Raw genomic sequence first — 15,765 nt, forward strand, 5'->3', positions numbered from 1 at the left:
GCAACCCATAAAAATCAATCATGGTTGCGTAGTTGGAAAAAACCAACCGCGCACACTATGAATGATAGTGTGTGGGCTGCGTTTTGGTTCGTTTTGAACTTCAACGAAGGGGGCTTTATCCCCTCCCCCCCAATTATATAGAAAAAAAAACATCTAACCGTTTCCCGCCAGGCAATTGCCCGCTGCGAGGCGCGAACCCGTAAATTGTTGACTCGAGTTTCATAGTCAAACATGTTTGCATCGGACTACGGACGCACCTAACAAATAACGAGTTTTTAAAAAATATAAGCACGTAGTGCGTTCCAGGTGAACGCGCATAGGTAACTCATTTACATTGAAACAGACGACAATTTGCAATCACGTGACAGCATAACTCTATCATGGCGACTTCGTCATACCCTCACGAGTTATCCCCCTTCAGATATGAAAATCGAATTCTATGTCCGTTTTTACTTGAGAAAGCTGTTTGATATACTCGTTCTGCAACAAATCGTACTGAGGCGCTACAAATGTCAAAATATTTTCCTGCCTCATTCATTGACTGAAATATTTTTTCCTCGTGCGTTGATGTATCAAATGATTTGACGCCCCTTGCTGCTTTTGAGTACTTACCAGTCTGGCCTTTTTTAATATTTTCACTCTGAGAGATAGCTTGCAGATTACACAGTCTGTTATTTTGATAATTAGAATCAATGTGATCAATAACGAGACTATCTTTGATCAATTCGTGGAAACATTCATAGATGATTCTGTGACAGAGATATTTTTTCCCTCCAGCAGTAAACATTAAATACCCGTGATTGTTTTTCCATCCAACCGGTTTTTTTAGTCTGCGGTTTCTAACAATGCCGTCGCAAGATGCCTCGTAATTGACGAGCAGGGGATGCGGCTGAAATTCTTGGTCCATTTATATAATAATACTACTTCTCTAATTTATTATTTGGTTTAATTATAAATCTTTTAACATAGTCTTGGGGGGTTTTGATGACGGAGTCAGCGGTGGGGTCAATGACGGCGTTTTTAATTCGTTTGTCATAATAGCGTTTTAGTTCCCTGTATCGCTTTCCGCCACAATTAATACACAACTGCGATTTTCCTCTTACACCAACGTGACAAACCAAGCACGGGAGGGGGCCAAGAGAACCATTACGAACGCTTTGTAAATGATACCCGCAGAATTCACCTCTACATGATTTATTGTACGGGGTTATCGACCCAATCATCAACCATTTGCATTTATTCATTATACTATATTCTTTTATTTAAATACTTGTTTTAATTATATGGATGAGTTCGAGAGATTAGCAGTAATTAAGCCCTGGAAAAATATTAAATTCAATCTTGATAGAGTCCTCAAGGACGCACCAAAAGCGTTAATAAACGATAGAACCCTGTTGAGTAAAATACGCGATTGTATCGATGAATTCAAGCGTGATGGTGCATCTCATAGTTGGTCAACATTTCGAATCGATGGCGTTGTTGATGCTACCATGAACGACAACCGCGCAGCAACGATAATATCACAACTTGACGGTAAAAAGTATTTCTTCAGAGTAAAATTCATTGTCCGGGTGGAATCAGGTGATTGGATCATACGTGATAAATTTGAACCAGTTCTCAGCGACAAGAAAACAGTCATTGTTAGCCGCGACTCCAAGCCGGGGCTGTTAACCGGAATTGACAGACCATACTATGAACGAGCGTATCCTGAAACAGCAGTTGTTTATGGAATATACCCGTTAAATAAGAAACCTGATATCGGAAAACTGAAACCAATGAAACAGTCAACTGGGATAAATTGTGTAGCAGAACGAATAATAGAGCATTTTACAAATGCATGTCGAGGAAACAAATTGACTGATTTACGACGTAGCAAAATCAACCAGTGGGAACTAACCGTAAAAGAGCGTGGAGCAACCATCAGCGACATAGCGAGATTAGAAACGTCGTTGAGATTTCCAATAACCGTTACAACGATAACCGGTGAAGTATTATACGAATCAAAGTACAAATCAAATGGGGCCCCAATCAAAATTATTGATCATAACGAACACGCATGGACGCCCGCGATCACAATATTTCCACGGGATAGAACAGTAAAGTATATACCCGAAGAATTTTTAGGAGAAGAATTCCCCCGGGATGGTTTTCTCGCGGAGAGGAAACTATTTGATGCTATTGCCTACTTGTGTAAAAACGACCTTTATCAGTGTGGTTACTTCGCAGCGCTGAAAACGATGCGGATACCTTTGATCAGTTTGTAAGACCAAACGGCGAATTATATCGCACTGAAGCATTTCACAACAGGATGAAAAAAACCGCCATGGAATTTGAAGAGCATGATGAACAACTGCTAACAAATTGTTTTACGATTCCATCGGTTGTAGCTCATGTTGCAGCAAGGAAAAATGCGTGGAGACCAACGCGCAAGGAATTTCTGCCGGATGTACAATCCAGTTGTTTGGAATACTATCACGGTGGACTATGGAACACTGAATACAGCCGCGACGCTATGATCTCGGTTGATATGGTTGCCTGTTATCCAGCGAGTTTTCTCGGGTATGGATCCGCCGCTGAGTATTTCAAACGATTTGGACACCCCAGACATGAAATGACTCGTGTTGCTATTAATGGACCACTGCCTGATTTTGATTTAACCGGATTCGCTCGCATAGTATCATTTGAGTTCGCGGCAGGACTTCATCGCTGTTGCTATATTTGGATCGGTAGACACATGGCTGAAAAGAAGTGGCTGCCAATAGCGTTGCTACGGTACATGATTGATTGTAGCATGCTTGTATCGTTGATTGTCAGTGACGCGATTATATCATACCGGGCGCAGACTGAAGTCTGGTTACCAGAACCGGAGCGTCTAGATAGCATAATTGACGAGTCCAGAAAAAACATTGATGCCGACGAGGAATATATCATCGAATGGTCCAGGAGGATATTTAACCAACGAAACCGCGAGGCAAAAGATCTCGGTAGAAGAATAATTGGTAAGTTCACACAAGGTGGAAAAAACCACAACTACAAACGATATTGCTCACGGCTGATTATAGATGACGCAGAATATGATTTCGTAATCAAGGACGCAGTGGCAAAAAATAGATACGTGAACTGCAAAACAGCTTTCTTGTCCAATGGAACGAGGTTGGGTACAGTTGTTACCTACAGCGATGGAGACAGCCCGGCGTATCCACATTTGAGGGCGTCTATGCTGGGTTATGCCGCTATCAATTTATTCTCGATGATAAATATATTTCCCGATACCGCGGTTAGAGTAGCCGTTGATTCGTTTTATGTTGACGTAAAGTACAAGGAAAACGTAGCCGAGTTTACTAGTCCGGACGAGAGTTGGGGTATATGGAGAATTAAAAATGAAATACGACGCGATTATTCCCCGTCAGCAGATGTCACCGTTGAGAACAACTACTTACGCGGTGATAAATTGTCAGAATGGTCTAATGCACCATCGTGTTCTGATCCAATTTGTAGACACAAGACGGTTTATTTAAGCGGCTGTGGCGGGTCGGGAAAGACGACTCGGGCAATTGAATTATTTCGAACGCGGGCAAGTATAATCGTGCTTACACCGACCCATAGACTAGCGCGAGAGATAAAACAACGAAATGTTGACGCCGTTACTTATCACAGCTTTTTTCGATACAGCGGCGGTGAGTGGACTCCTGATCGAATGGGTGAAAAATTTATTCCTGAGGTTATCATCTGGGACGAAATATGTACTGTTTCGTTAGATACTTTACAAATGTTTCTTGAGTGGTTGCTGCGCGCGAATACAGCGGTAATCATGTGTGGCGACCATGGCCAACCACCACCATTTGTCGGCGAGGGTCCACATGATTGGTTAAAGGGTTTTGTGGACTATTATGAAGAAACCGATACTGATTACCGGGCACTTGATGAACAACTGCGCGAGGTTAAAAAATTAATCAGATTACAGCCAGATAGAATTCAATGTGAAATAATCCGCGAGGTGATTCCGGAAACACCGTTAAATGAATTCTGGGAAACATGGAGACCAAACGATTTGATTGTAGCGAGTAGAAAGATAGTCAGAGACACACTTCAGCGGAAGTTGTTTACGTTGCATAAGGAAAAGTTTCCAACGCGTCCAGTGCCGTTATGTTATAGACCCGCGGATACACGGCGACAGAACATTGAAGTTGAAATCCCGGGCCGGACAGAAAAACAAATTCTCGTGCTGAATGATATCGTGCTCGTTGATATCAGCGTCGTCGAGGACGCGCTACGTGCTGATAAATCCCCGTGGACGCTAGGATACGCAACGACAATACATTCCTCGCAGGGACTGACTATCACGGATACAATTGTTTGGATGGTTGATAATCGCATCGAATGGTCGAATCTAGTCTATCTTGCAGTGTCCAGAGTACGAAGGATAAATCAGCTTCGAAGAATTGTTATTGACGGAGTCAGTGACGGAGTCAGTGACGGAGTCACCATCGATGCAAGCATCATTGATAGAAAACTATCGGGTTACCGCCAACAGGATAAAAAAAACAGCGGCGTTTTGATATTGATGCCGAATTAATAATTGCGTTACGACAACAACAGAATAATCACTGCGCGAGTTGCAATTGTATAATGAGTTGGCGCTATTCGGATAAAGACGCTCGCCAATTTACCGTGGACAGGATCGATAACAGTCTCGGTCATGTCAAAAACAATGTGAGGTTGACCTGTCTTGAGTGCAATAGACGCAACGGCGCTAGTTAAGACCACGCGGGGGTAATTGAGTATCGTCAGGTATCACTTGTAGTTGCTCGCGTGTAAATCCGCGCTGTGGGGCAGTTGAATTCAATCTATAGATCGGTGGTCTATTAGTTGATCGTGTTATCGTTGATATGTTATGTGTGGTAACACTCCAGATAGGATCAGTAGCCCTTTTTTTACCGCCTTCAAGCTCTCCTGGTTCATACAGATATCTAACAGTGACATCGCCGAGAATCGGCTTGGAAACGCTATCTATTTTTGATCTTCCGGGTATATACTTTTCTTTAATCGCGTCGCTGGACTTCATGTTGATTGCTCGGGTAATCTCGTTATTTAACGCTGAAATTACGCCTGGCAACCTTTTGACCCATTCACGAGATCGTTTTTCTTGGATGAATTCCTTCGCGTATTGATATCCAAATAACCGTTCAGCAAGAGTCCGATTGAATCGTTCAACAATTTCCTGATCACGATGTAACGCAGTATGACCTCGTCGTACCGCGACGCTATGATGTTTCAGCGTTGATAGAACAGCGCCGCGAAATTCACCACCGGGATCAACTTGTAATAGATTTGGCCAGCGCAGAGGACCTCTTCGATAAATTCGCTCAAACGCATCGGCTACTTCAGTTGCTGACTTTGTTTTCAACGGCTCCGCTTGTTTATATCGACTCGCAACATCAACTACGGTTAGCGCGTATTTGTAACCGTTGTCATGCGGCAGAAATAGTATATCAGCCTGATGAACTTCATTAGGTACGCTGATATCAAAGCGCGAGAAGTTGATTTGTTTAGGCGGTGGTAGATAGATTTGCCATATAGCCTGTTTGGATAACCAATTAGCCGCAGTGGCCCTCGTTACTTTTGCAGCGCTTGCAAGCTTACCAATTGCGGCCTTCCCCTTCCAGTATCCTCTCGGAGAATAATAGATGGATTCCATGTTGTTATTATAAACGCTAGCGTTTTCAATTACCAGCGCGAGAAGCTCCGCTTCCAATCATTAATTTACCTTTCATAGCCGATTTTACCAACCATGAGGCCAATTTTTCTTTGACGGATTTATCAGGAATAGCATTTAACGCGTGAATTAATTTTACGTCCGCAATATGACGCTGTTGCAGATCGCTACTTTTGTAGTAGGCAACATCATGAGCATGACACGCCTTATCGATAGCGTTTATTGGATACTCGCCGGGTTTGGGTTGATTTTGATCATCGAGTCTGATATCTAATCGCGTTCCGGGGCCACAGTAGTTATATCCTGGAAGGTGCTTTTCTCCTGGATACTTTGCCCACGGGGTTCCGGGGAGTTTTGATAACCTGGCTGCAATATCACCTCCTCGCTTTTTTTTAAAACATCCCCGGGTTTAATAGAAATAAATCTAAATTTCTTTGTACCGCATTGTACACACTTGCCAGTAAGCGCCGATCTGTTATTTCTTGTTGTAACGGTTGTCATATCATTTGTGCCAGTACGCACTCTACACTTTACACAATATAGATCCATAATTTATGTATAGAGACATGAATATAATTGACTTTTCAGCGACTAAAACAAGAGAACCAGTTAAGCATGTTGCAGCGTTACCAAACTCGATCCGGATGATTATCATCGGACCATCTGGATCCGGCAAGACGCAATTGTTACTCAATTTAATAATGAGATGGATGAAGTGGGATAAGTTGTATTTAATCGCCCCTAGCGTAGATGATCAACGATGCTACGAGGTGTTGAAAGATTTCAACGAGAATGCATCAGCGATCGCTAAAAAAAATGTCATCGAGTTTATTACAGATATCAATGATGCACCAGGTATCGATGATATTGATGGCGACGTTAACAATCTAGTCGTGTACGATGATGTTATGTTAGACAATCAAAAAAACCCAGCTAGGATATTTTCCAGAGGCAGGCATAAAAACACTGACGTGATATATGTCACTCAACGATACACTCAGATTCCAAAAGTAATCAGAGACAACTGTAATATTCTTGCTGTATTCAACGGCGTTGATACACACACGCTACGAAATATTTGGCAGACATGGTGCGGCGGTGACATGGACTTTAATGTTTTTCGAAACTTTTTTAGTCATGCTCAGTCGACCCCACATGGATTTGTAACGATAAATTTACATGATCCTCGGACACGATATCGTATCGGACTTGACCAAATATTCGGTTAGTTGTAACTAATTTTCATTGTAAATAACCACTTAGCAGCAGGGGGGGGGCGATGACATCAACGCGGTCGTCGATGTGCTTACCGGAAGCTGACGACGCTGGGATCGGCGCGCAGAAGGTATTAATTAAACCAAATGACGTCCGGACGATCCCCTCGACGACGACGTCGTTTTTTTTTTACCAGGCGCTGACGACACCGGATCCGCTGAGTGCAGAAAGTACTAATTAAGCCAAATGACGTTTGGACAAAATGTCGGATTCGCCCCCCCCGCTGCTCCTACTCCTTCCTGTGTTCCCTTTCAACCCCTGAAAAATTTGGAAAAGAAAATGCTCCTTTTCCTTTATGTAATCATGGATATTCATGCCTTGTCCTCAAAGCAGAATTGATGTTGCATGACTGGGATTAGCTTCATCTGCTCATCTGGAGCCAACTAAAAAGATTTACGCATGCTTACTCTCCTTAGGACTAGAAGTGTTCTCGGGCTCCTACGAGGTCTCCTTTAAAGACAGTCCCATCATTCCCCAAGTTCAGGAAAAAGGATATCCCGATTCTCAAATTTCCTTCTCAACAGCGAGACGTTGCAATGGGAAGTCCTGCATTCCTTTTTGGACTGAGTGCAGAATATTGTATCTTTCCTGTCTTGTTGGATTCTAATGAGGTAGCCGAATAAATGACTGACAGTCTCTCCCAATCCCTTTGGGCACCTGCCTCTTCTCCACCCTTTTCTCGTAGCCCAGTCATTTTAGGAGGAACAAATCCGAACGTTGGATATTACCTGCAACAAGTCTTCTATCTTAAGCCGCTGAGATTGATAGACAAGAAACACCCGTGCAGTTTGGAGAGACCTTTCAGGATGATGTTGCTTCTAGAAGGTATTTAGCTGCTTTAGTTTGAGATGGTAAGAAGCTGTCAAGAGACTAGAAGTTGACCTGGCAACATGGGGAGTGGCTTATCACCCCCCTTCTACACTGTGTCCGTTGGTATTGGCACTCAGCTATAGATTAAACTCTCCTGCTTAAACCTTTGCGTATTTCCCTACTGCATTCTGGTGCGCGCTAAGAGAGATTTTGGTGGGAACCTGGGCTCACCTCCCTGTCAAGACCTCAAGACTTTATTATCTACCTTTTGATGAGAATGTTTTGTCTCTGCCAGTGAAGCTATAATGCAGCTCTATATAAAATGCTCAGATCCTTTAAGGGTATGTCTGAACTTAATCTTTCTGATCTTATCAAGCAGTTTGAGCTGTAGACACCAGTATCCCACTGACTGATGCCTAGATTGAATCCCTTGAGCGTTTTGTGGGCTTTGTGAGCTTTGTCTAAACTCCTTAGGAACTGTTGAGTGAAGCTTCGTTTGATATTAGCCTTGTTTCTGTCATCATGCTGTGCGTGAAGATGGAGTGCAATTTATGCCTGCCTATAGAAGAAATGTTATTTACAGTTCAACTATTATAAATCTGTCCTCTCGTTTGCTAACAAGAATTTGTTGGTAGCTCCTCTGACTATTGGGGTCCTCAGTCGTATTTGTATCTTTGTTTCAAAAGGTAGAAGGCTGGATCAGAAGCGTCTCGTCGTACCGATTATGGGGTCAGCTGATATATCAGCATGTGCCATTTAGAGATAGATTGTCCTCACTATCAAGAAACATTATCACTCGTTCGTTGAGTGAAATTTCTTTCCAGAGAATTACAGCCCATGCACGCACTCTGGAATATTTGCCACCTCTTTTGGCTGTTTTAATCATTCTGCATTCGATACTACTATTGGAGCCGCGTATGGGGTGTGTGTCACATCCTACTTTCTTCACTCTCCAGATTGAAGGCGTTTCTCCATGGGTCCAATAGTAACTGCTTTGGAAGTTTTCCATCCTTCTACCAGATTACTGCCAACAGTTTGAACAAGGGCTAACACTAGTCATGTTTTATTGTAATACAAGGAAACAGAGCTCAAGCCATCCAGTTTGTAGACAAGTCGAGCTTATGGTTTGGACTTCGGCTCTGCTCTTCATCCCTCAACGTGTGACACAGGTACACATCATGAATGTCATACCCAGATTTTTTGAGTGAAAGATTGATTCACTTTTTAGTGTCGGTGCTTATTACATATTTCTAGACCGCTCCAGTCGCCTAGTGGTTAGAGCATCTGCCTCGGATGCAGAAGGTCAGTCAGGATGGGTGGGACATCAAGCTACATGTCTGCGGCATGTTGCCCAGGGCTAGACGTCACTATAAGCTGCCATACTGCAGACATCGTAGTGATATGACTGAATATTTTTAAAGCTACATTAAAAATCTAAATCACACATATCCATATAGCTTTGTAACTTGCACAACCACCAGAAAATATTTTCTTATTACAGTTGTGTTAGCAAGTCAAACTCATATTTCTGTCTATAGTACAAGTTACAAGGATTATATAGGCATTCAACTCTGATTATTTCAGTAACGGGTGTCATTTTATAGAATTTGATTCTACACACCTTTAAGTGGCAAGTATTCACTATATTTGGATTGGTATACATTCATATTCTATAATCGAAGGTCATTATTTATAAGCCCCAAAAGGTGCATACGGCAAAATCAAAGTTAAGGTAGGTCGACATTTTTGGATAAAACAAGCCTGAAGGTATGATCCAGTATAATCTGGATTGGATGTTGCACGCTGCCATGTCACAATGAAAGCAATGCATATTGATAAAAAAAACATTCGTAATATGCTCGATTGTGTTACATATATTAGTTTAATTTATATTTGATTTAATTTGTGTTTGATTTGATTTGATTATTTCTGGGTTTTGGAATCTTTTTATTTTCTTTACATATCAATGTAATGTAATTTTGTTTACTTGGAATTTGATATTTTCCAAAAAATTTAGGTTGACCTGAGGTTTTCCTTAGTCACCTAATAATAGAAACACTTGATTCTATTTTTGACATAGTTCCTGGCCTTGATTGAGTGTCAAGTAAACAACATTTTTCGTGGAGTAAAATGATTAGTTCTAATCAAGGACGTACAGGAGCTATGTGACCTTTACATGTAAACATGATAACGCGATTCTTTATTTCGTAATATATTTTGCAATTAGGGATTTCCGAAATTACGAAATACTTAGTATTAATAGTGATGTTTAGACAGAGATATATCAGAGTCCAGGGATTTTAAACACTTGATGTCTAGTTTTATTTTTACTGTTGTGACCAGAAATGAACTTCTTTCGAGTTTTTGAGTTATTAGCTAATTTTTCTCCAAATTATTAGGACTCTAAAAGATAATTAGTTTCTCTGGAAATATTATTGTATTCATACTTGAACAAGGACATTTATTGAAAATTCTGTTTGGATTTCCAAGACTAGAATATAGATTATTGTGTTTGTACAAGGAACTGTGGACGTCAACACAGTACAGGCTACATTATACGTCATCACCTTCCATCTTGGATTCTTTGTCGGGACTCAAACTTGAAATCATTAGAACATTTCAATATTAGGACCGCAAATCTTTTATTCGTGAATTATTCTTGCATTCATTTTGGATTTGATTCTGGAAACCGTAAGATCTCATATTATTTCTATTTTTACAGTATTTTTCCAGGGAAATAAATTAATTGTTATATTTTCCAAAGCTTGTTGTTTTCACTTTTTCTTGTGTTACTGTTTATTTGAGCCTAAACATGTGACATATGAATTGTGACGATTCTACTCCATGCGCTCTTATGCCACAATTGTAAAAGTCCATAGATAAATAATTTTCATCTGGAATTTTCTTGGTGACAGTTAATGAGCAGAGCATTAAATTATCAGGATTGAAGAGACTTTGGTAACAGAAATATAGTGTTAAAATTTAAAAGAACTATTTAATTTAAAATGACATAACGTATAAAAGAAGATTGTATTTAGCATTTGTCAAGACTCTGATGCACGATGGCTTCATTGTATTTGTAGTTTCAGAGCAAATGATGCAATGCCATTAGCTATGACTCTATTGTTTCTATATAGTTATTAATGCAATATTTCATACATACAAAGTCTCACATTTATTACTTACGTGACATCAGACTGATGCTAACCATATGGTTTTGTGTCAGTTAACAGGGCGGGTATTGCCGAATAGTGACCAGATTGATTACATAATGAAATTAAATGTAAAAGCGTTAATGGAAGAGATGTTTGCGTAAGGGCAGTTATTGAATGAGCATGCGATAAAACGTTCCTTAGTTGATTTTCAGGCTGCGAATGTCAGTGTTTGCCATTTGGCAGGGTTGTACTATTGGTATTCGAACAACCGTCTTGAAATGAAAACTTCGAACTATTATCTTGAAAAGAAAACTTGGACATTTTATTATCGTCTCAAATATTGACTTATTCTAAGAATATACATGTATATCGACTTTGATATTAGGTATGCATGAGAGAGAACAAGTTAATAGCTTATGATGACACTGCTTGTGTTGTTCATAAATGCAGATTGGCGAATGAAAATGACGGGTCATGACACCCTCCATTTATTTTTACCAGTAATACTGTTGAGCACATGTGAAAGCCGCACATTAGGAACATGTCCTTAAAAATATTGAAGCTGTGTTTCATTTTGAATGACCAATCAGAATGCAGTGTTCCAGTTGCATCACTATATCATCCCGGCTTGCCAGCATGACCCTCATCAGAAAATGCTCTGGAAGTACTTAATGTTATAAACATAAGCGTGCTGCACTAAAGGGATGATAATGTAAATATTTCAACAGAACGGGAGAAATAATCTTTATAAATAGGCGAGTATGTCTGCATAATAAACACTAAGTATAAGGCCCTTGATAAAGCATGTGGATTTCCCTGGTTGTTATTATTCTAATCTGTGTGCATGTGTGTGTGTGTGTGTGTGTGTGTTGCGTGTGATTTCCATTTTTAGCGTACCTTTAACAATATTAAACAGTCACATTATCTTGACACAAGGCCAACCGGTCCGAATACTAAGTATAGAATGTTGAGTGCCAAGCGAGGTAGCTGCTGGAACCATTTGTAAAAAAATTTGGTATGACTGCCGGGGTTCTAACCCGTGACCTCCCGCATCTGAGTTAGACGTTCTAACCAGTTAGGCCACCGGAGTGGTCTTCATCAAATCTTATACACTTGATGAATTATGGAGTTTACTTGAGTGTATTGTAACACTATACTATGCTCATTTCATGCAGACATGTGAAACTAATCGGAGTATATGTTTTTGTAAAACACTCTCATGTGAAACTGTTGAACACACGTCATGTTATAATGCCAGTATGGTCACAAATGCCATTCCATTTAGTGATAACAAAATTATATGTTAACATTGATTACTTTATTGTCAGGCTGTCTTATTACTTGGCAGTAGAAAACACAGCGCCCATGGACAGAATTATAATGAGGGCATACTGTATGTTGTAGATCTCGTTCAATATTGAGTTCAAATATGTTTTATTGTTGTAGGCTCAATATAACCTAACCGTTCGCTAGAGTGTATATGAAATTGTTGTAGTGATAATATGTTATTATAAACAGTGATAATCTGTTATTATAAACAGTGATAATCTGTTATTAAAAATATTTTTTTTTGTCCTGACTGTTTTTCGTATTTCTTATTTAGTTCCAGATGCACCGTTTAAAATAGATGCAGTTCCAAGATATCCTGCCAATAATCAGAATGCAACAATAACTTGTACCATACCAAATTTCTCTGGTGTAGCATCATGGCTAAATGGAGATAGTTCCAAAATCCTTACAAATTGTTTGTCAGCATCCAAAATGTGTACACCAAACAATGTTGGCAGGTATAACTATGGTGCCACATCAGCTTCTATTTTTGTAGAAATATCAGCGGTGATCTTCACGGAAGATTCTTTCTCCTGGAAATGCCAATATGGTTCACAGACAGTTAATTTAACTCTTCACCGTAAGTATTTCTTAGCAGCTCTTCTAGTTGATATTGTTTCAAGTGTAGTAACTATATAGCTTATAAACTTTGCTCTGGTGTAAGTGTGCTGTACATTCGAGTTTAGAAATGAAACACCTCTCATTTGCACTGTGTTCATGTTAACTTCTAACTAAATGTTTTAGTTTGTCGAGGATATCAGAAATGGCTTCAAAACTCAGCAGTTAAAATATCCATGAAAAGAGAGAAGAAACGGACTTATCATAGATTCAAAGAAATTGTCATCAGCCAGTAAAATATCATTATCTTTGAGAAATCTTTTGTGTGTATGATCTAATGACAGAAAAGACCAGTCACAAAGATTATTCAGACAACTGCTGCCAGTGTTATTTCCCAGGAATAGAACATAAATTAATCTTTTCAACAAGCATTTTCACATGAAATAAAAATACAATGCAACATCAATTTTCTGTCACATCTGTTCACATAGCTATATATCATTCACATACTTTTTTCAATTTAATTGACACTGTTTATCATAGCCACTTGTTTCAGTCATCAACACATAGCTGAATACTAGTTAACTGACAATTTACATTTTGTCTGTATTACAACAAAAAGAAAATTGCTTATTCTTCGCAATATTTATTAATTTTTCTTTGATAGAGCCTCACTCGCGAAACATTCTTTAGGGTATATTTGACAGGGTAAAGTCTCACTTTGTGCTTTGCTTGTTATAATAATGTTCTCACAACAGAAACACTTTATAATAATATATCACACATTAACTAAGTCTTTGTTGTGGCATATGGAGTTAAATTTTTTTGCAAAATGGCTGAAAAGGGCAAATTGTTGTCTGATCATCAAACTAAATATACATTTTATTCAGATGTGCCCAAATGTTGGTTTTCACTGCCACATTTTCCTTGAGGTCGCAAATAAAAGCTGTCAGAGGAAAAATGAACTAATATTTATTTGGACAGAGTTTAGTAAGCCAGTGGATACACACAGTCTTTGTAATTGAATACACGTGGCATTTATTTATTTACAATGTAAAAGGGGCAGCTAAACAGATCACTCTTAGCTAAAAGAAATGTTTCTTGTAGAATAGATTTATGATTTCATTGGATCCTTTGAAGTGGTATTAGCATATTCCGTCTGTGATGTGTGGAGAATGAAAGTTCCATTGACAAACTAGCATGGGCATCTAAAACCATTGCTGGTGGCAAGCAGCATTTCATTTACAAGTCCAATTATTGTAATAGCAAAAATAAAATCAAAATCATCTGGGCTTGTAGGTTAGAATTGGAATTGTCATTCCATGACATGGTGCAAACAGCTGTAAATGATGTGGTCTTTATCATGGCAAGGCTATGTCCAGAATGTACAAAACTTTATATGGCAACACAGAAGTAATATCTTTAGGTTTGCCCCTGTTTTGTTAGTAGAGAATTAGAATGTTGTTACCATTTGCATGAATCAATCAGTCTGTCTGTCTGTGTGTCAGTCTGTCAGATTTTTGACCACCTATGATAAGTCCATGCTTTCTGATAAACCAGAATTTGAAATGCTGCAAATGTTTGCTAAATGTTTAGTCAACATTAAGTTTCATAGTGATGATTCCACCGCATTTAATTATTTTTTATACAAATAAGTATCTTCTTCAGACGCATTGATATATATATATATATATATATATATATATATATATATATATATATATATATATATATATATATATATATATATATATATATATATATATATATATGAGTAATAGCAATATGCGTGATCGCTTATTTTCATTTTATGAAATCCCAAGTCCAACAATAATTCGAATAGAGTAGTTGGACAATGGAAGAAAGCAATGTAGCAGCAGTTGAAAGCATAATATATATATATATATATATATATATATATATATATATATATATATATATATATATATATATATATATATATATGAATCAGTATAACGTGTACATAGAGATGTAGGGGCATAAAGAGTAACCATGATAAAATGTCTCCCCACCGACTATTTACTTTTGTTTTTCGTTTTCGTTCAAGGAACTTCATATGACGGTACAACACAAAAGATTTCAAATGGCAGTAGCGAAAAGGGTGGCTGTTTTAGGAGTTTCATCGTTGTATTGATATTCCATGTATCCACATATATAAGGATATGCAGGATACCTTGAATTTCTTTTTGTCATTATAATTATAGGTTTCACTGACTGTACATCACTCATGCTTGTATGCAAATTATATATATATATATATATATATATATATATATATATATATATATATATATATATATATATATATATATATATCTATATATATGAATGTGTGTATATTTATGTATATATATATGTTTGTATATCTATATATATATATATGTGTGTGTATATATGTGTGTATATATGTATATTCTGCTCTAGTTTTGTCATCATACTTACTTATGTCAGTGTCTGGGAATGCTGGTGTGAATCACATCCTCTACTGAAGGTTTGTTTTACGATAATATTGCTGTAACACTGATAGACTTAACTAGGGTATATATATATATTAGAATCACATAATACAAATTTGTTAACAATCAGAAACTTTGTTTATGAATTTAATTTACAATTCAAAAAATTGTACTTTCCGAAAATGATAAAAATATTACATCATAATATTGCTGTTACTTTCTGTCCAAAGATGTAATGTGGACATCCAGTTACTAATATGCTAAGACTGTGTTAGATGTACAAATTGATTTTCATAGGACAAAATAGATTCCCTGCAGTTTTTGATTCATGTACTCTCTTTTCTGTTTCATTTCTTTCCACTTTTTACTTTTAAATTTGTTTGAGATAGGAATGAAACAGAAAATCGAGGTTTCCTTGCGAATAAACAGACAACAGGAACCAACG

At 38.3% G+C, this 15,765-nt stretch overlaps 1 protein-coding gene across 3 annotated transcripts in view; it reads left to right on the top strand.

The window, feature by feature from the left end:
- Window positions 1–15,525, top strand: part of LOC149795935 (uncharacterized) — an 82,525-nt gene extending 67,000 nt beyond the window's left edge. For all 3 annotated transcript variants that reach the window (XM_089964153.1, XM_089964154.1, XM_089964155.1), the window contains 3 exons: window positions 12,560–12,865; window positions 14,912–15,118; window positions 15,337–15,525. In XM_089964153.1, the coding sequence (XP_089820279.1) occupies window positions 12,560–12,865; window positions 14,912–15,042 (437 nt within the window). In that variant the 3' untranslated portion in view covers window positions 15,043–15,118; window positions 15,337–15,525. The remainder of the gene's footprint in view (window positions 1–12,559; window positions 12,866–14,911; window positions 15,119–15,336) is intronic.
- The last annotated feature ends 240 nt before the right edge of the window (window positions 15,526–15,765 follow it).

This window comes from Sinohyriopsis cumingii, chromosome 7 (assembly GCF_028554795.1).
Source record: "Sinohyriopsis cumingii isolate HCF-2022 chromosome 7, ASM2855479v2, whole genome shotgun sequence".
NCBI classification, from domain to species: Eukaryota; Metazoa; Mollusca; class Bivalvia; order Unionida; family Unionidae; genus Sinohyriopsis; species Sinohyriopsis cumingii.